General features: G+C 42.0%; 1 protein-coding gene across 2 annotated transcripts in view; it reads right to left on the bottom strand.

The window, feature by feature from the left end:
- The window catches only part of UNC5C (unc-5 netrin receptor C), a 261,631-nt gene that overhangs the window by 36,656 nt on the left and 201,561 nt on the right, over positions 1-23,414 (bottom strand). For both annotated transcript variants that reach the window (XM_061992520.1, XM_061992521.1), the window contains exons 4-7: positions 20,946-21,049; positions 9,650-9,830; positions 7,565-7,732; positions 6,126-6,290 (exon numbers count right to left, since the gene is read on the bottom strand). In XM_061992520.1, coding sequence (XP_061848504.1) covers positions 6,126-6,290; positions 7,565-7,732; positions 9,650-9,830; positions 20,946-21,049 — 618 coding nt within the window. The remainder of the gene's footprint in view (positions 1-6,125; positions 6,291-7,564; positions 7,733-9,649; positions 9,831-20,945; positions 21,050-23,414) is intronic.

The raw sequence follows: 23,414 nt of genomic DNA, 5'->3' as shown, positions 1-23,414 counted from the left end.
ACGCTAGGAGAAGGAATTTAGGAGACTTCATTTGACATTCAGGAGGCAGGTTCAGAGACTGTGACTGCATGAGTTTCCAGTACTTTCCCTTCTACAAAGGGGCAGAGTCAATCGTACAACAGCAAACTTCAGAGTAAACCCTGTATTCTGCCTGTTTAGTTTCAAGGCTTCATGTTCTCATAAAAAGTTGCTAACATACTTCTACCATGGGAGAAATAGTAATAACAATCTTTGAATTGTAATTGCTGTTAATGGCTTCTCTCCCTTGCTGTTTCCCAGGAACTCTTGCACATAAACAAGATGTGATATTTTATACCTTATTTGTGGTGGTGAAAAATTTAAAAATACCACAATAACAAAGTCCCTAGAGCTGCAAAATATTCTCAGATAGAATGTTCCCAGCTTCTTGCATTTGCTATTCTAAAGAAAGATCTTTGTGTCTGCTGTAATGATGCTGAAGGTCAGATATGAAATCAGACATCCCAGAGATAATGCACAGTAATTTATTTTCCTTCTAAAGGACTAATTATTGACATGTTCAGGGTGGGCTAATAAACAAGGAGCCTGAGGTTTTGTGATGGATTATTTACTTGGGTATTACCTGAGGTCTTTCCTGAATGGATAGGTTAAACAAAAGTGAAAAGAGAATTAAGAATGGAAATAATAAGTGGAGAAGGTTAGGGTTTTCCTCCTCTCTACACAGTATTTATTAATTAGTTGAGATTTTTGAAAACAGCCTAGAGATCTCAGAGCCTTTCATTAATGTGAACGTGGTGGTGGCTCCTTCTGAACTGACTGGGGTAAGACACAGTGATTTCAGTGTCCTGGGTACTGCTTGTGGCTCTGCACTTCTGTTTTTTCTCAATAATTTTATTTGCTTCAAGCAGTAGATTTCCTATGAAAGAGCTCTCAGTTCCAGAGGCCCCACCAGAGCATGGACACTTCTCAGCTGGGGATTTCTCATGTCATAACTTTGAGATGTGTGCATCAGCTGCTACACATTTACATAGTAGTTGTGTTGAAAACAGAGTAACACATCACTCACATCAAATAAAAACGTTACATAAAACTTCCTCTAGGAACAGAGGAGATGCATTCTTCAAATGAATGAACACATGACCCCTCAGACCCACAAGGGCACAGCAAAACAGGCCAGGTGGCTATATCATTATGCTGACAGACTGAACATATTAGAAGTTCTCTCTTGACCCACATGCTCTTAATAAAAGGTTTTATTTCATTCCTCTGCACACATAGGCTTCTGTTGCAGTCTGCCTTGAGAGAGTTTTGCATGCCTTCTGGAGTCTGGAAAACATTCCCCTGGTCTTTGCACACTAATCTGCTCTGGAGCACCAGAGGTCTTCATCAAACTGCTCTGCACTGTAATTCTTCCCTGAACGCCTGCTTTCAAAATGATCCAAAAAGGGAAATGAATGCTTATTCCATCAGAGGTTCTGGCATGTTACATTAAACAAGCAGGGCATGTGCAGAATATATATGTTTTGGGAAGAAAGAGATGTTAGTATCAGGTTAACCTTGCTTTTTACTTGATATCTGTGTATAAATAGGCACAAGACTGGAAAAGGGCAGCAGCTAATCGTTTTGTGCACAAACATGACAAACTGCATTTTTTTCACTCACTCAGGCACTATCATTGTAAAAGGGAACCTTCTGAACATACTGCCTTTCAGATGAGGATTTGAAAGCACTCAGCACAGATTTGTGATCATCATTTTACATGAACTCACTCTTGACTAGAAGGCAGCCTTTTTTTAACAAGGAACGGAATACTAGTCAGATAATAACATCTTCATCATGGTACTAGTGCTTTTTTCTCAAGTGATGTATCAGCTATTTTAATGTCCAAGTACTTAAGCTACACACAAAGAGAAAAACAAACTGACCAGAGAGATAGTCCAGAGTTCTGTCTGTAACATTTTAAATCTTTTCTTCCATTCTTTAAGTGACAGTAGCAAGTCTTAGTCTTTTAATGCTAATTTATTTAAATTGAAAGGAACACAGGAAAAGGCCACATTGGATCTAATGACACTTGGCAATTATTCACAAGTGGGAATTTCCTTTTAGCCCTATTTAGTGATTGATTTGTATTGCATATTGTGAAACCGTGTGAAGTAAACCATTTTTACTAGAGAGAGCAACAGTACCATTTATATAACTATAAAATCCATAGTCCTCAGTGACAACATGTGCTTCAGTATTACTCTGCTGCAAGACAGCCAGCTCTGTGTTTTGGAAGAAATGGAAAGCACAACTTCGCTAGCCTTTTATAAAAAGTCACAGTGGTGTACTACAGCCCTAAAGTGAGCTGAAGAAGGGGCACCAGTTGTCTCCCTGTGAGTGTTACTGCCAACCCTGCCCATCACAGGCATGATTTCCAAAAAGATCAACAGCTTTGCCAGCATGTGCAGACATCAACCTCACATCTGCGAACTTTCTGTACTTATTCAGGACAGGGACAATGCAGATCTATACAACGTCACTTCCAATCTTCAACAGAAAGGGCACAGGTGACATGCTGTGAGTATGACAGATACACATCACAGCTCATATAACAAGCCTTCAACACAACCATGCAACACCGTTAACTCTCTTCACAGGCTGACCACCTCTTCCTGATAAACTACAGCACTTTGCATATAATGCAAAGCGGAATTTAGGCCACCAGAGACTTTTTGCATCTGTTTGGTACCACACACGTCATCTCACAGTCATTCCAGACTGGGCCTGGCAACACACTTGCCTTTGTACGTTGCTTTAAACATATTTGTGATCTCGAGAAGGGAACTACTTGTGCTGAAGTTTGAGCCAGCAGTGGAGTGCTTTGTGTTCTTAGTCCCCACACAGAACACCTACCAAAGTCATTAGGCAGAATGAGTGGAGGGCTAATTGCAGTGTTTCAGTTTATAGCAATCCCCCGTGAGATGCAGTGCGTGCCTTCAGAAGTGTTGTTCTTTGCACTGAAGCATTTACCACAGTTCTCATACTTCAAATGGGAAATAATGCAACTATGGAGGCAATAATGCAACTAGCGTGGGTGGTAACCAGCCAATTCTTCTTACACCTACAGCATATTTTGTTCCAGAAGATCATATTAATGCTATTACGGGAATTCAACAATGGTTATAATGGGACCTACTAGGCAATATTGTGTATTTGGAAACTTAAAATAGCAATGACTGTCCTAAATTTTCACTACAGCTGCTTTTCTTCTTCAATTCAGGCTGCTGCCTCTCTGCAGGCTCTCTAGTTTAATGACTGTTCATCCTTTCATGCTAACAGAAAAATACTAACTACTGGATAAGGGAGTGTATGTGTGTACTAGCAAGATCATTAGTTTGAATAAATGTGACAGCAGAGTTGCGCGAGAAACGCCACAGTTAGTGGTAAGCACAAACTACAGCTTTGGGTGTAAAATACTGTAATTACAAGGGATGGAGAAAGCTCCACAGTTTTTATCCCCACAGAAATCGATAGCAGTGCAGACTGCTGCTCTTTGCTGGAGCAGAGGCAGTCTGATGAAAGAGCTTATTGATTTATCCAGCTGATGCTACTGAAGTGAATAATAGACTGGAAGAGAAAGGGCTTGTAAATTAGGCTCATTCAATGCAACATTTTCCAGGATATCTTCTATGTACAGCTATATAGAGATATATATTTACCAGTGAGTTTTTGTCAAAGCAACAGCCTAGTGAATCCTGGTAAGAGAGTCTGTCTACAAACTCTTTGACCTCAAATAGACCCATGGTGCTAAAGTCAGCCTTCAAGCTCTAACTAAAGACTGACACTAAGGAGGAAGCACTAAGGCACCTAGGAGCAGGATTTGGCTATGGTGCAAGTAAGTAGCTGGCCAACACATATCCTGGAGGGCTGTGACTCTCTGTGACTCCCTCCAGGCCACTTGTGCCGTGACAGATCCACTGGCATGAAAGTCCTGGAAAAGTCTGCTGTGGATTCATAGGTCCCCAGGCTAGAAGAAATGTTAGTTCCAGGCCTGTCTGCACCAGCCTCAAATAACTTGAAAAGAGATACAGTGTCTTAAGAACAAAAGGAGTGCTGTATTTCCTCCTAGCTCAGCAGGCAGATTTGCTATGAATCCAGATCCATGTTGGCAAAAATGTTAAGTTCAGATTGGCTTTGCATAAACGGAGAAGGAGAAATAAAGAAAAAGATAGAGAGTAGCAGGCACACTGCTGCACACCAAGTACAGCAAATCAATCTTCTCAGCAGTGATGGATCAGGGAGTAGGACTGTAAGTTTTACAGGTATATGAAACCCCACGAGTATAAAGACACCATTAAAACACTGACATTAAATTCCAACACTGAAGGATTATCACACTCCCCAGAGCCAAATAGGTCAATACGTAACTGTATATTTTTCATTACCATTTTTTATATACATATATATAAAGCAGAATAAGATGCATAACAGCCTCACCCTCTCTCCTGCTGAAGACCTCTGCTTTATACTCAGCATCCACTTGCACAAATAAAATGCAATATATCATCAAACGGTAAATGAGATCCCTACAGGACTTTTATTCTGCCATACCATTATATCTGCTTTCTCACAAGATTTCTGCTTAAATGGCTCTCCTTATTCACATACACAAAGATGACACACACTTGTCTAAATATAATCTGATAGTGGAGAGCTCTTCTGTATGGGGAAATGCATGTTTTCTTCCTAATTTATCTTAATGACTAACTCACACTGTTGGACCTAGGGGTACGTTAGCTTCCCCACTCTAAAAGTCACCAAGGTGTTATACAGTAAGGCGTGGATGAATTGTTGTCTTTTTTCTATCTTTAGAAAAGAAAAAAGAGAGGAAGTCTGAATCTCACCTTTCTCTCTTGACCATAAAAACAAATATTTTGAGGAATTATGGTTTTATAGGCTGCTGACATTGACTAATATGTTTTAGTGTAATGAAAGTGTCGGTGCGAGCCACAGTGAAGAAGCCTTTTTTGTAATTCTGTGTAACCTCACAACAAATGACCATGCTGTGCCATAGGGTAGCTAAGAGATCACTGCCAGAACAAGTAGCCACCTATATGGCACTTACTCAAGAAGCAGATCTACTAGTGTCACTTTCCTGTCATCGTGACTACTTCAGTCAAAAGTAACCTGCCTCAGAAAATAAAATTTTTTTATTCCTTTTTCATGAGAGGACTGAAAGTGTTTTATGATCTGGACACACAGATAGTACACAATTACAACCAGAGCTCTTTGGGCAACAGAGAGTTGAAGCTCAACAGAGCATTGCAGGAAGACAGCATGAAGGAACACAACAGAGATGCATGTGACGATTTTGGCTCGGATTATTGTGCTAATGAAATATGAAGGGAAGTTTTGATGCACCAGCAGAAGATCCCATTTTTGAGAAGGGATGGGGTGCAGTGAAGACTAATTGTTTGTCGGAATCACACTAAAAGCTTACTTTTCTTTACTTCTCATTCTTATTAGCTACAAAAGCAGGAACACGGTGTGATCAGGTGCGGACAGAATGGTATTCAGTGCTAGAGTCGATCTTCATGAGGCTACAGCATGCTGATGACTATGAAGTTTCTACAGGTACTGCATCGATACAGGGTACCTCTTTTTACTACAGGGTGACCAAAATTAAAAAAGGGACATAACTATTATATGTAGAAACACATGTATACACCATTCCTGACAGTAAAAAGCCACAAGCCAATCTGCTTTGCCAAGTTTACTCTTGAAAATGCTGGCTTTGACCTAAACCCTCAACTTTACATTTGCATTGCTCTTAAGACTCACTGTCAAGTGTTCCTGGACTGATGCTGAGCTGATATTAGAGAGAAGGGCTGCCTGATGGTAGGGCAGGCAGGAGGGGGCTCTATTATGAGACTTTCTAATTTTTAATTCTTCACTGCTCAACTCCATAAATCTCAGACAGCACAACATCCATCTTCAGAGAAGAAGAGTGTAGTGTCCAGACTGACAACAGCTGGATCAATTAATTTCTCCATCCTACAAATGATTCTGTGACTTCAGACAACTGTAGGCTGACCTGCAGCTACTGCAGGTTTTTCTGCAGCCACATGCAGCCTGGAGTCCAGAGGCACCACAGCAGCACTCACCCTGCATGCAGAGCCCGTCGGTGCAGTTCTTGGACTGCAGCACCAGCCCCTCGCAGTCTTTGCCCCCGTTCTTTGGTGCAGGGGCTGTACACTCCCTCCGGCGCCAGTGGGTGCACTCTGTGCCACAGGTGGACCATTTGCTCCAGGATGTCCACTTGCCGTCCACTGAGACAAGGAAAAGACACGACTCGTTAGGAGGTACACAAAATTGAGACCAAGCGCAAGTGATGCATGTCATGGCACAAGCCAGCATGTAACTCCTGGCCATTCCTGGCAGGCAGAACGATTGTCAGTCAGCTCTTCTTAAAGTTCTGCTCCTGGTCTGTAAATGCACATCCATTCTCCTCCTTTCTCTCTGCCCTAGTCCCACTTCTGCTCTTTCCTCACCTTTTTAAATACTTGTCAGCTGTTTATCTATGCTGAAAGTGTACAAGAAAATGAGCAACAAGTTGGGAATCTGGTGCATTTTTTAACACAGACATTAAATTTAAACTTGGCCAGAAATTTTTCTTTAGTAGAAAGATATTTAATGTTAAATATTTTCTAATAAAAGAAATATCTAGAGGCATCAATCTATTTCATATGAGCAGAATCAAGAATGTGTTTAGTGACCTTCAAAATCCTGCAAATTATTTTCAAAAGCACTAAACTGAACAGTCAAAGAACAAACTGGAATCATTCCAATGACACAGTCTAAGTCAGGAGGAGTCTATCACTTGAAGCAGTGACCAGAGATGAAATTTCACCTCTTCAAGTTCCACCCATCACCAAGACCCATAGTTGGATGGTCAAGCTTTGCAAGCCAAAGATGATTTTTCTGCCATCCATTTGAGTGAGACTACAGAGGTTGGAAAGCACTGGACAAGAGGAAAGATGTCCGAACTTTGTCACAGACAAGCCACTAACTACCAAAAGCAATACTGTAGTTTTCAGAAGTCTACATTTAAATACCTATTAAAGGTATAGCTACATGTCCCTTTCCAGTATAAACGTCTTTGTATTTGAAGTCAGGTAAACACATGCCTCAAATTTAACATCCACACCACAGATGCTTTACTTGCTGTGACAGTTGGACTGAACAGATATTGCAAATATATTTACATCACATCTGCTTTTTATATTAAAATTCTACTCCTTTTCCAGGGCTTTCAACCTTTATCTCCTACAACTCAAAGTTTCAAATGTTCCCCAAATCCCCTGTATTACCAGGACTGAGACACCAGTGCAAGCTGTGTACAAAAGTAGGGCTGAATCCTCTGCTGCTTGATATAATGTGCTCACTATTTTATCTACTTACATAATTCAATTATATATTAATTTACTGAAATGCTGGATTTATTAATAAAGAGAAGGTAGCTTTTGTGACTAGTAGTGTTCTCCTGAAACTAGTGGTGACAGAAAAACTATTTATCTAGGGCTATGTACTCATCATACTCAACCTGGACACAAAGTGGTGCAAGCTATTTTCTGAACACTCTGGCCCTCGCAGAAGGCACCACCATTGAGTGGGGCAGGATTAGTGCAGGTCCTTGTACGCTTCTGAAAGCCTCTCCCGCATCGGCTGTTGCACACTGACCACTCAGTCCAGGTAGACCAGCCTCCGTTGACTGAAAAGCAAGAGAGAAAGAGCATGATTGAATAAGCAAGCCGTCGTGGTCGCCTGAAAGGGGCTTCCAGCTCCGTGTCATGCTGCCTCCAATAGCAGTCACAAGGGATGGCTAGGAAGAGCATGAGAAGCAACACTAAACTCATGTCTCTAACAAACTCAAATGTACAGCATGCCAGAAGTCATTGGGCAAGTTGAAGAAACAATGGCATTGGATGAAAAACACCCTTTAGTGACTTATTAGGGCTGTAAGGTTACCTGCCTTCTCCTGAAAACCAACCTGCACTAAGCACTTGAAGGTGTGTGTATGGCCAAAATCCCCAAAATCACTAATTTTCTTTCCTTTCTTCCCAAAGGGTGACTTCAGCACATGACAAAAACTTCACTCACCCCTCTGGGGACATAGCTGCTGCATATGAATGTCCCAGCACCTCCATAACATATATTTAAGCTGTTCGGGGTGAACTCACACTAAATGCATTTTTAATATTAGATTTTGTGAAGATTTTTATCTCTGTGAAGATATTTATGCTTTTTACCTACCTCAGTTTCTGGGATAGATGGATAGATGAAGAAGGAGCTGTGCTGCTCTATAGAATAATAGGGTCACCAGGGTATGGATAACATACTAACTCCTCAGATTCCCTAAACTCAAGTGTTTGTGATATTCCACAAGCCTTAAGCAGCTCTGGTAGCAAACCCCATAAAAAGGTTTGCTCCCCTGCATATGTCTCTTGATTGCACTGTTGAAAAAAAAATGCTGTATATGTATAAGGAAGAGCTGCAGTATGTCTAGAGCTTCATGTTTCTGCATTCATCACAGTTACAAAACACAGTGCTCTTGCACGGTCCACCCGTCAATATCACAGACACTGCTAATCAACTCAATTCAGTCAGTTCTATAAAAACTGAACTAAAAGCCCCTCATTGTAACTTCAGGGAAGCAACTGCTTACAATTAAATCTAACTGCTACCCTGAATATGAAATGAATATTAGGGATAATCATAGGGATTTTTTCCTACTTGTCTATCCTATAATTAAGCTGATTGTAAGGAACACCAGTACAGTCAGCTGGCACATTGTCAGAGGAGGTTTTGTTCTCATGGATTCCCCTGCCTGGGATGCATCAGGGCAGTAACTTTGCAGGGGCAACAGCTCAGAATGGTGAGGCAGAGCTGCAGTGCAACACAGCCTGAGAGACATCCCAGAGGGGCATCCCATCTAGCCCTTTCCCAGCCAAAAGCACAGCCAGCCTCATTATCAATCTAGTTTGCGAATGCAGACACAGAATAACAACCCGTTCCTTACATTTCCCACATGCTTATTTTTAAAGCAAGGTTGTGTGCCTATTGAACTGCAGTGCCAGAGTGTTTTGCTACTTTGCTTCTGATGTCCAAGTATGCTTTGGTATTAGACACCAAAAATAAGTTTATTTAAAGAGATATAAGAAGGTAGATGATTCTGCTGAGCTTGACACTCTTACCAGTATCTGGAAGCACAAACTGCCTTTCAGTTTTACTCTGACTTCTGAAAAGTAACAGTGGGAAGGTCAAATGTGTTGGTAGAAAGCAATGCCTTTGACACTCCTGCTGAAGGAAGTGCTCTAAATGGCTCCTTGCTGCATCCAGTCCTGTGTTATGGCGAGGTGAGCCACTGTCTCCCCTTCAATGAGGCAACTGGCCGTTTGTGTAGATGTCCATTCCTTCTCTAATGCCGTGGTCTGTCACCAACAAGGCAAGCCATCACATCTGTACTTCTGAGTGGTTTGGGTAACGAACCCTGCCTGTGGTCACTGCATTTGACAGAACAAGTGGCCCAGACCCAATACTCATTGCAGCAAGAATTGCATACAGACATTTTGCATCCCCCTTCTGTGCCACTGCTCGCTTTGGGCACGCATCCATTCGGTTGACTTACCATAGACAATCACAGTTGCTGTGGTGCTCTTCCTTTTAGCCACAATGTTTTTGGCGACACAAGTGTAGTTGGCCGTGTCAGAAAGCCGGGCTTGCTTAATGATCAGGTTGTGATCAATGGTGATATAAAAATTTCGGTCTTCCACAGGATCGATCACCTCTTCATTCTTCAGCCACTCCACCTTAGAGTTTCAAAGGGTCAGAGGGGAAGCAGTGAGTTAGCACCAGATCATACTACAACAGGCACAGTCTCTGTGACTATACTGGTCATCCCAGAAAGCACGACGAGTCAAGGCATATAATGGACTCACCTGGCACACATTTTCAAATGAAATCATGGCAGAAACATGGGAAAACATCCTTCACACTTACCCTTTACTTCAGATCCTGTTCCCTCCCACCCATTCACACAACAGCTGTCTTGCCTTGTCTGGAAAATATCAACGCATTTTCAAATGTTGCCAACATTTGATCATGATAGCTGATTGGTGTTTTCAAAGTCCAAAGTATGGGATGATGAAGGGATGACACCTTAGGACTCTATCTACAAACAGAAATTTCCCTTATAACATCAGAAACCCTAAACCAGCAGAGGTCTAACCCATTCTTTTGTATTTCTTGTCTAATTATGTGGTTAATTATGCAGTAACCTTGTATGTACCTGCCTTGGGTCTAACACAATGAAGTTCTACACTAGAGTAAGTCACACTAACAAATTACAAACATGCCAGTGTTTTTAACTGTGTGTGCACTCACGTGTACATGTATGCTATTGTTTTGCTGCAATTGGATTTAAATAAAATAGAGACAGTTACCCAGGAAATAGAGCATCACAAAGACTGCATCAGCACTTATTTTCTCTTTTCTTTATGCAAGTTATATTTTTATTCTAAGAAAGTGTAATTTCCTTGGTTACACAGAAAAACATTTTCATATGTGATTTTTCATTTAGACAATGTTGTCTTTATTGTACCCCTAAAGAAACACCCTATTATACCCCAGCTGACTGCTTTGAGCCACCCTAATGTAGTCTGGCTGCAAATCTAGTAGCAGCTTTTCATTTGAACAGAATGCCTTCTAAAGGAAAGAACTGGGGCCCTGGATGGATCAAAGCCAGGCCTCCATGTCACTGGATCACTTCAGCCTGTGCCCGGGATTTAAGTAAAGGAAGAAAAACATAAACACAATCAACCAACCAGACCCACATGCTGATAACTGCCAAGAGCTGCTCTCAGAAACTCTGCTTTTCCAAAGACATTTGAGGAACTGCCCAAGCATCAGCATACCCCCAAACCAACAGAGAATCTGTACAGGTTGCCCTGAACTGTGGGGAGAAAACTGATGGCTTCCCCTGGTCTGAAATGCAGAGGGCTTGATTCATTCCCAGACAAAGCCGATCCAGCACTGCAAGGCCAGTACTTGTGGACATGGGCTTTGATTCAGGCTGCCCACTTCCCATTTGCTGTCTTTATCCCTACTTTAAGAAATTCCAGCTCCCCTACCCCAGTTTGGATGGATGTGCATCAGGCATGACGTGCTTCGAAAGACATACACTTTAGTGAACGTAAAGCCAAAGAAGGCTTGGTTTAAACCCCCTCACACTGCACATCACTGCAGTATGTGGTAGCCTCATAACCATCAGTACTTTATAGCTTAGGACTGGTGGTGCAAAAAGGGGTTTAGAAATGGATATATGTGTCTGCGAGGATCAGGAGAGGAAGAAAAAAAGACATAAAACTTTGGTGGCTCTATTTCTGTCACTGCAACACTGATGTTTTACCATGAAAAATACAAGCTATCAGTCAATAACCCGTTTTTCTTTTCCAGGATGACTAAACCTCATCCATGGGTTATGTCTGCAGGCATTCCAGACTGAAAAACAAGCCAGGATCTTCTCTCTTCTCCAGTGGTGGGCTGCCCCTTAACCCCTGCCTCTGAGACAAACAAAATGTCTTTTTTAGGGTTTAATGTAATTATTTATTTCTGGCATGCAGTGCACACAGTTAGGACTCTTAAAAGATGTTATATGCACTGCCACAGCCGTGTATCCCCTTTGAATCTACCTGTACTTTTCCCATGCTCTGCACACTGAGGACATTAGGACATCAGTGAGGACAGGACTACAGTCGAAGGCTCATTCCAAAATGTTTCTGGTGTGCCCATCGAAGCCCATACTCTAGCAGCTTTCGGCACTGGGCAAGACTCAAGTATGTGGTTCTCCTTTTTCAGTACTCTGCAGTACTTTCTCTCTCCACAAAAACACATGCATGAATATTCAGTCTGGGTCTCAGTTGATTAGACGAAATTAAAGCTATGAGCATTAAATTCCCTTTCATCCCTGCAAAAACACTGAAGATGATATGAAAACAAGACTTGCCAATATCAGGAAAAAAAAGAGAGATACTGTATAATTCAGTATACTGCCTCTGGCTCTTCACCAAATCTCCTAGGAATTCCACCTAACAGCTCACAGAATATGCTAACAATACAACATTAAGTTTGCAGAACATTAGGATGTCATTTTTTTTTTCTGAAAAATCTCTTTTGCCAGGACATTGGTACAGTGCGTGCATGTCTAAACATCTCTTTTATAGGCTTCATCTTTAACATGAATTCAGTCTCATTCTGGTACCCAGGTTTTATGATATCACAACTCTGTTCATGTTACAAACAATCATGTCACCAAGTCTGAAGGGAGAAACTGATGGATGATTCGACAAGAGATGGGAGTCTCCTTTTATATACATTTTAGCCACTAGTAGAGCAATACAAAACAAACCACACTCCTCCAGCAGATGTGTTTTCTCCCTCAGTCCTTGTAGAAAGTATAATTACACACACTACAGCATGTAAACGAGACTTCCATTGGTACTTATTTTCAGTTACTAATGGTCTCATTTTTTTTCCAGTGCAGGTGGATCCAGTGCCACTATCAGCATCTCCAAACCTCAGTTGTTTTGGGGTTTTTTTTTCAGGTAATCAAAATAAGTGGGAGCAGGGTTGTTCCATTACATAAGTAGGAAGAGATCAGGTGTCAAATACAAGAGAAGAGAACAAAGCAGAATGAGACATTGTGATTTACGAATGACAAGTATGCAAACTATTATTACAGAATTCAGAAAGCAATGATCTCTTCTGATGTCATGTCATTCCCCAAGGTGCAATTCCCTTGTTGAAGTAGGCTGTTAATCCAGTCAATGCAAAAACTTATCCTGAATTTAATTCCACTGCCTGAATAATGGTGACTGGTGCCCTGGGGAAAGCATCATGCTCGCAACAAGGCTGGCAGATGAGGCATTAGACATTTGTATGCCAGAGACCTGCACCCCTGTGGGTGAGCAGATAGAAGGGCTGCAGGACACGAATGGGTATTTTGAAGTGCACAAGATGCTTGTCTTCAGGGTCATATCAAATCATACTCACATGGTTCCACTTTTCAACTCTCTAGAAAAGATGCTTTTAGAGTAGATGTTTGCTTTTGCCTAAATACTGAAGGTATATATTTATTTGCTATAGTCACAATGATTCTTAAACACATACCTAGATCTACTTAATTGATTAAATCATCCCTCTAACTGTTAGCAATATATGTACTGATGGCGGTCCATATCCATACAAAAAGCTTGGCCATCAGTTTTTCCTTTTTGTACAGAAATAATTTAATTGGCAACAATAGTGACATGAGGGATTGACTAAGTGTTCCCTCATGGAGATGACAGCTAAGAAATACGACAACTGTTTTTTCTTACATAGCAGTCCCCTGGAACAAAGCAGGCAGAATTTACCCATCTCTTTTTCTGGTTTTCCACTTAATAAGGTTTTTTTGTTACACATTTTCAAACTGACTAGCAAGAGAAGGCTCTGTAAAGGTGCGAGCACGGGGAATGAAATCCTGACTCAGTGACTATGGATACTGAGAAGGTGGAGCACACCCCAAGTCAGCTACTTTTTGGTCAGAGCTCCTTAGTGCTCTGGATGTAATTTACACAGCAGTGAGGCACACGTCTCCTGCCAACTATGCTGGATCTACACATTCCATTGCTGCTAATGTGCTGACAAGCCTGCCATGAGACAGAGCCATCCTTGTGACTGACTATGGAAGCATACCATCCAAGGCGGCGGTAATTTAGAGCAACATACCTTGTAGAGTCTTTTCTGTCATCCCACTCCCCAGTGAGAGACAGATGTGTTGTCTCTAATTATTCACTGATTGGTACCGGGAGATACATTAACATAATTGGCACATTTGTTCTAATTAACAGAGGGAACCTGCCACATGCCACCCAACATGAAAAGCAAGACCATCAGCAAGAACAGAAACCCACAATCACTGCCCTGGTTGTATTGTGGAACTGCAGCCAGGATGTTTCCAACATCAGCCTGAAATAAGGCAGCACATGCAGAGACTAAGACTTGCAAAGCCAGGCCAGGCTTCTGTGCAGACTAAATGAACACAGGGAACGTAAATCACACGAGCGATTACATACGCAGGAAAATCTATTACGGAAGCCAATTGCTGACACAAATTTAGCCAAGCCAAATTACTAGAATTACTAGACACTTAAATCTCTTTGCATACTTACATATTCATGAATGGTTTAGAACGGCACGTCTGCTCCAAAAGAAACCCAATAATGGAAAAGAGGTACAAACTCGTCCCCTCCTAATTGTACAAGTGGTTCCTACACCTCTCAAAATCTCAAGAGGTCAGCAGGGTGTGTGTCCTGGATCCTGATCTCTCCTTGCCTCCTTGCACCAACCTGCCAAAACCAAGTCTTCTATCCTCTAGACACAGGCAGAGCCCTCCTTTGAGTGCAATTCTCCGGAAGAAACAGGATGCAAATGGCTGAAAGCAGTGAGAGATCTGCCTCAATAAAAGGTAATTTAGGATTCTGGAAGGTGAGACCATTTCACTTCTGCCTTCCCTGTGCCTGGCTGACACAGCAGGATTGCTTTCTATCTGGTAACTCAACTATGCCAGCATGGTGGCTCATGTCCTCTGTAGCCACGCCAACCAGTCTTGGTGACACCGCTTGCCTTGCCGCACTCCTCCTGAGCTCCCATCACCTCCAACAGCCACAGGGAAATCACAGCTCTCCTGCTTCATCTCTGTTCTACCTCCCTCCCACGCCATATCAATAGAAAGGGCACAGATATACGTGCTAGTAGAAGTAAAACATTTGTGAAGCTAACTACTGCTCTGGACACAGTACAAGATGCCCAAGAGAGACTGAGAAAACTTTAGCAGTTTTCATAAGGGCTATTGAATCAGCAGCTATTTCAGGTACCTGAGACCCAAGTGCTGCTTTGATGAATGTTATTTGATTTTTGAATTTGGTTTCAAATGTGTACTTTCAACCCAGCAACTGCCTGCTGAAAAGGATGCTCTCCTCCATGTACTACTTGGTAGAAATTGATTTCATACCCATTTCAGGTTAAAAAGGTGGTCTCCAAAGAGGCTGAAAACACAGCTATGAGAAACTGCAAAACACATATACAGAATGAAACAGTGAATGCAAACCACCATGACATTTTGTTCAATTGTTTCTACTGTGTTTCTACTGCCAGTAAGGGGAATTTGTGTTCCTGCTGTGGAAACACTTCCTTAATTGCACATATACCTAACTTTCTGTTTGAGTACTAAAATCTACACAGGGTGTATATACAGCTGCTGGATGATTCTGGCTTCATTACAGCTTCACTCTATCCACTGCAGGAAAATGAACTCTCACAGAAAAAACTTTGAAGGCCAAGGTGAACTACGAGCAATAGACGGATAACTTTATTTCATAGAGTTTCAAATCCAAATACAGATCACAGTAGTATTAACTGAAAATCACAGCAGCTATGATGTGGCCACCAGAAGTTGCTGGGCTTCCTTTCCCACCTAAAAGTGAGTCTTGAGCTGGAGACCCCATGGCTCGTGTTAGTTGGCACTTTTGACACCATGTGGCCATGTGGACTCCCCAGTCCCTGAAGTGACTGGGAGGGGTCTGTTTTAAAATAGCTTTAAAAAAGTTACCGATGTGATGTCCGTAGTTTGTTGGATGGATGGATAGATAGCTCTTATTCCTCAAAGCACTGAGCTATATGCTTTTCAGGAGTGTTAAATTGCATAAGGAAACAGGATGTTGGGGGGTGTCTGCAGTCACCAAGGATAGCCCCTTTCCCACTCTCCCTGAAAGTTTCTGCCATCATACAAACAACTCCTCCTACCTGTTTTAAAAGGCATACAGGATTTTGCCTAGGTTACACTTTTTAGCGAAAGAAGCTTTAGAAGCTTTAGTTTTAGAAGCACACAGAAATTCCTGAGCAAAACCCAGCAATACCTGATCAAATGGCTCTTGAGCGCCAGCTGACATGCAGTGTGCAGATTGTATTTTGGAAATAACTTCATTAAAGCATAGAGGCATCATAACTCCTCATGCCAAAGGTGAGCACTACATCCAAAAAAGGTTACTGCCAGAGGAACTGACCAAGGCAAACACTATCACTGGATGACTGAGGGTGCTGGGAAGAACTGGGGGCTCTGAGAAGGCCTGCCAGGGCTAACTCTCATGTTGCAAGGCCCATTGACTATAGGGAGCAAGAATCAGTCTGTGTCAAAGTAGGACTTTGGAGACCAATCTTGAATGTCTACAGAATAATATCTTCAGTATGAGGAGCTACCTTCTCTAAGGGGAAAGCTGGGAGCTATGCTCATGTACCTTATCAAAAAAATGCAGCAAAAAGCCATATCTCACGCTGTGCATCTTCTGTAAATATGCATAAGGTAAAATGCTGCTTTTTCCGAGTACAATCTGAAGAGGAGAGATAGTTTGTGCCAGCTAAGCCAGCATCCCACAGCCACCTTCACCACAAAATCAAGCTGTAAAGAGGATAAGCTAGCAGCGTTCATGTCAATGCTCTTGTACGCTCTCCCATTGTGATATCTTATGAAAGAACCTGACTGTTCTCCAGTCCCACAGATCATACTTGTCTGTGGTCAGATCCAATCACACAGCAACTTGATTCACTTCGGAACATGCTCTGCCTGAATCTACATCCGCATCAACAGAACTGCAAAGGAAATGCTATTCCTCCCATGGACACTTGAAGGCTGTTCTGCTGTACGTTGTAAGGTACCACAAAAGACAGTGTTACTTCCCAGCTAATTAGCATTTGTGGCCACCAACTCCTCTATTCACCTCTCTTAGAGCTCACTTTCCTGCTGGTAATATAAAACACTGCCTCAGCAACACACACCTGGATGGAAATGCATACACATGAAATCCCAATTAAGGGATTAACTGCTGCAAAACAGAAGTGGCTCTCATGAAACAAAGCAAACAGCAGTCATATTAATAATCAATTAGATGCAGCAGCCACCTGATGCTGTCTATTTGGAGAAGTCCCCAGCTTCCATCAGCTTTTGCCCACGCAAAAGCAGCTGAATAAAGTCTATGTCACAGTCATCTTGACTCGGCAAAACACTCTCTTTTGCCTCTTGGCTCAGGGATGCTTTTCCCCTTGCTCTAGTTCCTAATTAAAGCCATGAATAAATACCATGTCCAGTTTTAAACCCAGCTGGGTTGCCAAACTGTACGTTACACCCTGTTCTGCGATTCAACTACTCTGTGAAACACCTCAATTATAATTACAGAAGCAATTATCCCTCTGTTAAAGGCTCTGTAAATCACACATTTCAATGTAACAGTTTGTCCTGCAGCTTAAGGCATATTAACCAATCTTACATCTCATTTATGTTTTGATCTATAACTTATCGCAATGAGCTAATTTGATGTGACACAGTGTCTCTGACTATATTCTATCATGTGCAATACGATGCCATCATCTTTCAAAGAACAAAGTAAATGAGTGAAGAGGTTAATTGCTAATAAATCCACCAATACTGTTCGAGCGTCACAGAATGGGATCCTTCCTGCCTTCTCAGGTTAAGTTTGAAAAAATGCACACACGGAGGAGAGTGGAATTGAAATGGATGTTTCTGTTGGCACTGGAGAGCTGCAACTGTCTGATTTCTGATGAGTGCTGGCAGCTCCCATTGAGTCTGGCAGGTCAGACTGCTTATCTCACCACCTTATCCTATTTCTCCCCATGAAGAAAAGCAGAAGGCAGGGAAGCAAGGAGCTAGGGCAGTGTGTTGTTTGTTTCTGTGTCCATTCCTTGGGTTTTTTTCACAGCAGGAATATGTGAGTTTGCCCCTTTACCCCTCAGCTATGTGTGGAAACCTCAGTGTAACAGAGACTATGCTGGTTCTTTCTGCTGCTTGCCTGGGCTACACGCTGCAAGAGACAAAACATCTACCCAGATATTTCGGAACCTGTAGGTAGGTTCAGCTTGATCTTGGCTACAAAACTGTGAGTGGGGAGGCATGCCATGGTGCAGGTGGTACTGGCACTGGTTGGGGCTGGTGGTCAGGGGTATATGACTGCAGATCAGTTTTTCCCAGAGACCAAGCCAATCCTCAGTTCCTTACTTTGTCCCAAGTGAACAAGTAAGACGTACTTAAATTTGACTTCAGGCCATGAAGCTGATATATTTCAATGCACCAGCTTCTATTTGAATTAGAGCTTTTTTTATTCTAGTGGCTGTGATCTGAGCCTACTCTAATGCTCACTGTCCTTGTGGATCTGAGTCGTGGCTTAAAAACTTTGCCTGCCCGTGTGTGTCTTTGTCCTTCTTGCCCTTTGGGGCAGCTGGATGCTGCTGTGTCGTTTGGCTTTTCAGTAATAATAAGGTCTGCTCTAGCATTGATCCATAAGAGCTTGACAGAGTTAATTGCAATTAATTGCTGGGAATGGTAAGAGTAAATTCCCCAGCTACTGAAAAGAGGACGGAATGTCTCCCTCACCATAGTTGTTCCCGTGACTTTGAAATATCAGGAAAAAAACCAAAATGAAGTGAGAGAATAAAATCAAAGAGTGAAAGCAAGGGGAAGACGCTGGGACTCTGGACCCCAGCATTACATTACATTGAATGTGTATTTTGTACAGTTTCACAAAAAGCTTTTCTTCCTCTGTCCTTTGTTAAATCCAGTGACTACCTCAGAAGCCAGTAAGTAGGAAAAAACCCAAAAACACAGTGTCCAGAATGGGAAGAGTCTAAACTCACCAAAGCATCTGGAAATGCTGCTCACAGCTGCAGCATATGCATTAGCTTATACTGCATGGAATCAAAGCAGTCTTTCAAGAAGATGGAAAATAGCCCCAGCTTGCTTCCTTCCATCTCCCAAGTCCCTTAGTTACCTGTACCATCATATCAGAAATTTCTCCGAACAAATAAACGAAGCCTTAAACAAAGAACTCATTTATCTTTAAATTAAAATAATCATGTAATCCTTCAACCCACCAAGTTACCTTTCATCTTTCAATTTTTTTAAATTTATCTTACCAGCTTCAGCAAGTGGCTGTAATAAAGTGCCACATTAAGGTATTCATATTCATTAGTGTTCAGGTCTTTGTTCTTTTAATAGTGTTGGAAAGAATCTACAAAGAGACTGTATTAGACGGCTGTCCAATCTGAGTGTTTGATCTCGTTCTGACTTCAAAAGTCAGAAGAGGAAAAAAACAACATTGAGAACAGTTCTTTGGAATGTCAGATGGGGAGTATTCAATTTCTGAGCCTGTCAAGTGTTAATTGGTGTCTGCCCCCACCACGGTACAAAAAAGATTCCAGAGCCAGTTAAAGTACAGTCATGAATCTCAGCTATTGACAGAGAGATTCAGGATACTAGAAGGCAGGAAAAAGTGCAATTATTATGACAGCAGCTCACAGAGGATCTTTTCAGAGATCCACGCATCATGTTACATTGTGCTGTTTGGGTCCCAGCCGCTTGACTGGGCATTACAGACCTTTGAGAGGGAATAACCTGACTGGCCGCTGAAATTTCAGAATTGCTTGTAACACTGCACTCAAGCAAACTACCTGTCATCACCAATCTCTGTTTCTAGAAAAGATAATAAGTTCCCTGGTACTGCCCTGTACTGCCTGAGCAACATACCCTGTTGCAAACATTCCTGTCATGGCACAAAGGCTATTTCATTTGATATAAAGAAGCACCAGAAAGGAAGTAAAAAATTGCTGCTAAGTTCCTGAGGAAAGCCAACTGATTAACATTACAGTTGTCTGCAAGCTGTTTTGGCAGACCCAACTACTCTTTACTGTTTTTTTGGGAAAAAAACAAGCTACAGAAAAAATAAATGTGAAAAATCTTCTATGTTAATTATTCCTTCTGATATATGTGGGCACGTTTCTGCAATTCTGATTAAATCTAAACTTGGGTTAGATGGGGAGATTTTAAGCTTCATCTCCTGAGAAATTAGTCATCATCACTGAGTGACAACCACTTTGCTACTTAGCCACGACAGTCTAACTTATCCTAATGCAAACTGGCAACAGTTTCTTCTGTGCGTGGCAGAGGAAAACCAAGGAGAATTCAGATAAGGGAATTATCATTATTAACAATCAATTTCTCTCTTAACAGCCACAGCAGATTTAGGATTTCAGAGAATCCCTCTTGTGACTTGGAGATCCTTCCTCCTGTAAGCAATGAGTCTGAAGCTGGAGCCACCACTGCACTTTGTGAAGCTCCTGTTTACAGGGGCACCTACTGCTGTCAGTGAGCACAGATTTTCCTGAAGGGTAGATTCACTCCTGACAGATAGAGGGCAGGCTAACTCACTTCAGGTTTAAGAAATTTAAGAAGGTTTAAGAAATGTCAGTAGGAAAAACAGATAAGCTCCTGAAGATGGTAGACACGTCTCCTACTTGCCTCCAATTCATGCTGCTTCGCCTGGGAGCCCATACTGGACCATGTTACATTCTCTTGCACCGAGCTGGCTGACTGGTGCACACACGAGCCTATGTACAAACATGTGAGGGAAATATAATCTGACAAACTGAAAATTAAAATGTCTCTATACTATGCTTGAAAGAAGATTTCTGCCTCTCAGAATAAGTTAAGTGGGCTTTTTTTTCTTTAAAAGGAAAAGGAAAGATAGTAGGCTGGTATTAATATGCTCCATCAGATACATGTCCTTTGAATGCCAGATGTAATAGTGATTTTTGAAAGGGAAGAAAAAACTGAAACCGAAGAGCCTGCAGCTCTGCTCAGTAAGGTACCACAGTCCAAAGCCATTACTCAGCTCCCAATCAATCCTGTCTGTGAGCAGCAGTCAGTCAGCTCTTCATTACCACCCATTCATCATGCCATGTGCCAACTCACTGCACCACTAGCTACCAATCAGGCCTTAGTTAGGATGTCCAAGTGCCAGGACACTGCTGTTGCTGCTCACCTCGGCTGCTGGGATGCCTTCGGGGGGCCGGCACTGTAGCAGGACCTCTTGCTCCAGGGACACTTCTTTCCCCAAGGGCTCCTGCTCAAAAGTCTTCCGGAGATCTGGGAAGGCAGAAGGTGAGGAAAAAGAATTAGTGGTATTGACAGCTGGTTGTTTAAATTACATTTGACTGCCATACTGCATAAATATGAAAGATGTTTCTAAGCAGAGAAAATATTATTGCTACTCCTTGGAAAGTGAAGCACTTAAAAAAGACCAGGACACATTTTCACTTCATTCCAACAGTAAGCATTCAAAGGTTTCATAGTGGACTTATTACTTATATTGTGGTAGAGCATATGAACCCAGCATGGATCCAAAGCCTCTCACTGTGGAAGTTCATGTCCAGACACAGAACAAACCAAAAAGCGAAAACAAGTCTCTTCAGATAATTTAGGTTTGGTAAGCTATGCCAATGAGTACTAAAGAAAGTTACGGAAAAATAAATAAATCCGTAAAACTACAGTACATGGGTTGCCTTAAACTAATGGATGAAAGTGCTCATGCTAAACTTTTAGTTTATAAGCATTAACTTTGTATCTTTAGCTATCTAGTGTCCACCTTATCATTATTTCTAGAGCACTAAATAGATAATAATAATCATAATGTGGAGCTGAACAGTGCTTGGATCCCTGCACAGCATCCCAGAAACGTGGCAGGCAGAGAGAGCATTGAATGTATCTATCTCCAAACCTCAGACCAGCTCATCATACTGGACACTTGTGCCCTCTGGCTTTGTTTTGTACACTTTTGTACACTTTGTGTTGGTGATAAAATGTCTTGAGATGTTCCCTCCTTACTGCTGGCTCTATATTTCCACTGTGGCACAGGGAGGATGGGGTTTGCATAACCGAGCACTCAGTCCCAGTAGCAACTAGGGATAGTTCTCCCTGTTACTGGTTCATGCTGCAGATGGATATGAGGCCATGTCCAAAGCTCCATCAGAGAGCTGGCTTGGCTTTAAAAAAAAAAACTTGCAAAAATGTTATTTTTACTTTACTTTTTGTTCCCTATATCAGGTCACAGTGAGGTTGCACAAATACTTGTGTCTTTTCAGAAACAAGTCATATGGGAACAATTTAAAGCCAAATATTTCATATTTTGAAGCCATAACCTGCAACTGTGCTGGAAAATAGATCACTGAATTGAACCAGTTTACAAATAAACTACCCAAAGAGTTATTTTTCATCTATATTACCTCCAAGATCTGATTTACCGCTGACCCCACAAGGAAATGCATCAGCACTACCAAAAGGCAATACCTGCAGCAGGCAAATACAATGTTAGAAAAGGGGATGAGATGTCCGCAACCAAAATCAGCTCCTCTGAAAGACACCTTCAGATAGCATGAGGCCTCTGTCTCTTACCCCATATTGGGAAAATTTGGTTGTTTAACTACCTGGAATTAAATGTCAATCTAATTGTACCATAGAAATGCTCTTATCATAGATAGAGATGCCGATTTTAACTTAAGCTGATAATGTGTCATTAAACTCATGCATTTCCCTAGTGAAACTAAAGCCTCTCTGTTGTCCCCCTGCACCTCAGGCATGCTTGAGAGGAGTGACCCTAAGCCCCGCTTCCTCCCCATCACTGACAATCCCAATCCCTCCAGCACACAGGGCAGAGAAGCCCCTCTGTTGGAATGGGTTTTATGGCCACAGTTTAGGGCACAGAAGAATAAGTTTTGTTGGATCTTACCATGGTAATATAAGAAATTACTGCCTCTACCTGTCTGTTTCGAGGTTAGTCTCTGTCAAAAGGAAGTACATGACAATGTCACAGCTGCCTCACTACAAAATCTGCCATTCTAAACTCAACTTTTGATGAAGATGGCTTTAACGCACAACACCAGAAAACTTATGGCAAAGAGGATGACTGGAAGGGCTGTTCAGCTTGGAGGAGAGGAGACTGAAGGGGGCCTCACTAATACTTACAAGTATTTAAGAGGTGTATGTCAAGGGTATGGTGCAGCTCTTTTCTTTCTGTAGCGTCCAGTGATAGGACAGGGGGTAATGGACAAAAGCTGGAACACAAAAAGTTGTACTTAAGGAAAAACTACTATACTGTGAGGGTGAGGGAGTCCTGTGTGGAGTCTCCTCTGGAGGTTTTCAAAACCTGCCTGGATGTGTTCCTGTGTGATCTGATCTAGGTGGACCTGCTTGGGCAGGGAGGTTGGACTAGATGATCTTTAGAGGTCCCTTCCAACCCCTACCATTCTGTGACTCTGTGCTTTCTTAGAATAACATGTCAAGCTTCACCAGACTACGTCCAGTTCTGTCCAGTACTGTGTCCAGTTCTGGGATCCTCAGCTCAAGAGGGATAGAGAACTTTTGGAGAGTTCAGCGCAGGGCCACCAAGATGATCAGGGGACTGGAGCATCTTTCTTATGAGGAAAGGCTGTGGGACCTGGGACTGTTTAGTCTG

This window comes from Colius striatus, chromosome 3 (assembly GCF_028858725.1).
Source record: "Colius striatus isolate bColStr4 chromosome 3, bColStr4.1.hap1, whole genome shotgun sequence".
Classification (NCBI taxonomy): Eukaryota; Metazoa; Chordata; class Aves; order Coliiformes; family Coliidae; genus Colius; species Colius striatus.
This window is presented reverse-complemented; position numbering and strand designations above follow the sequence as displayed.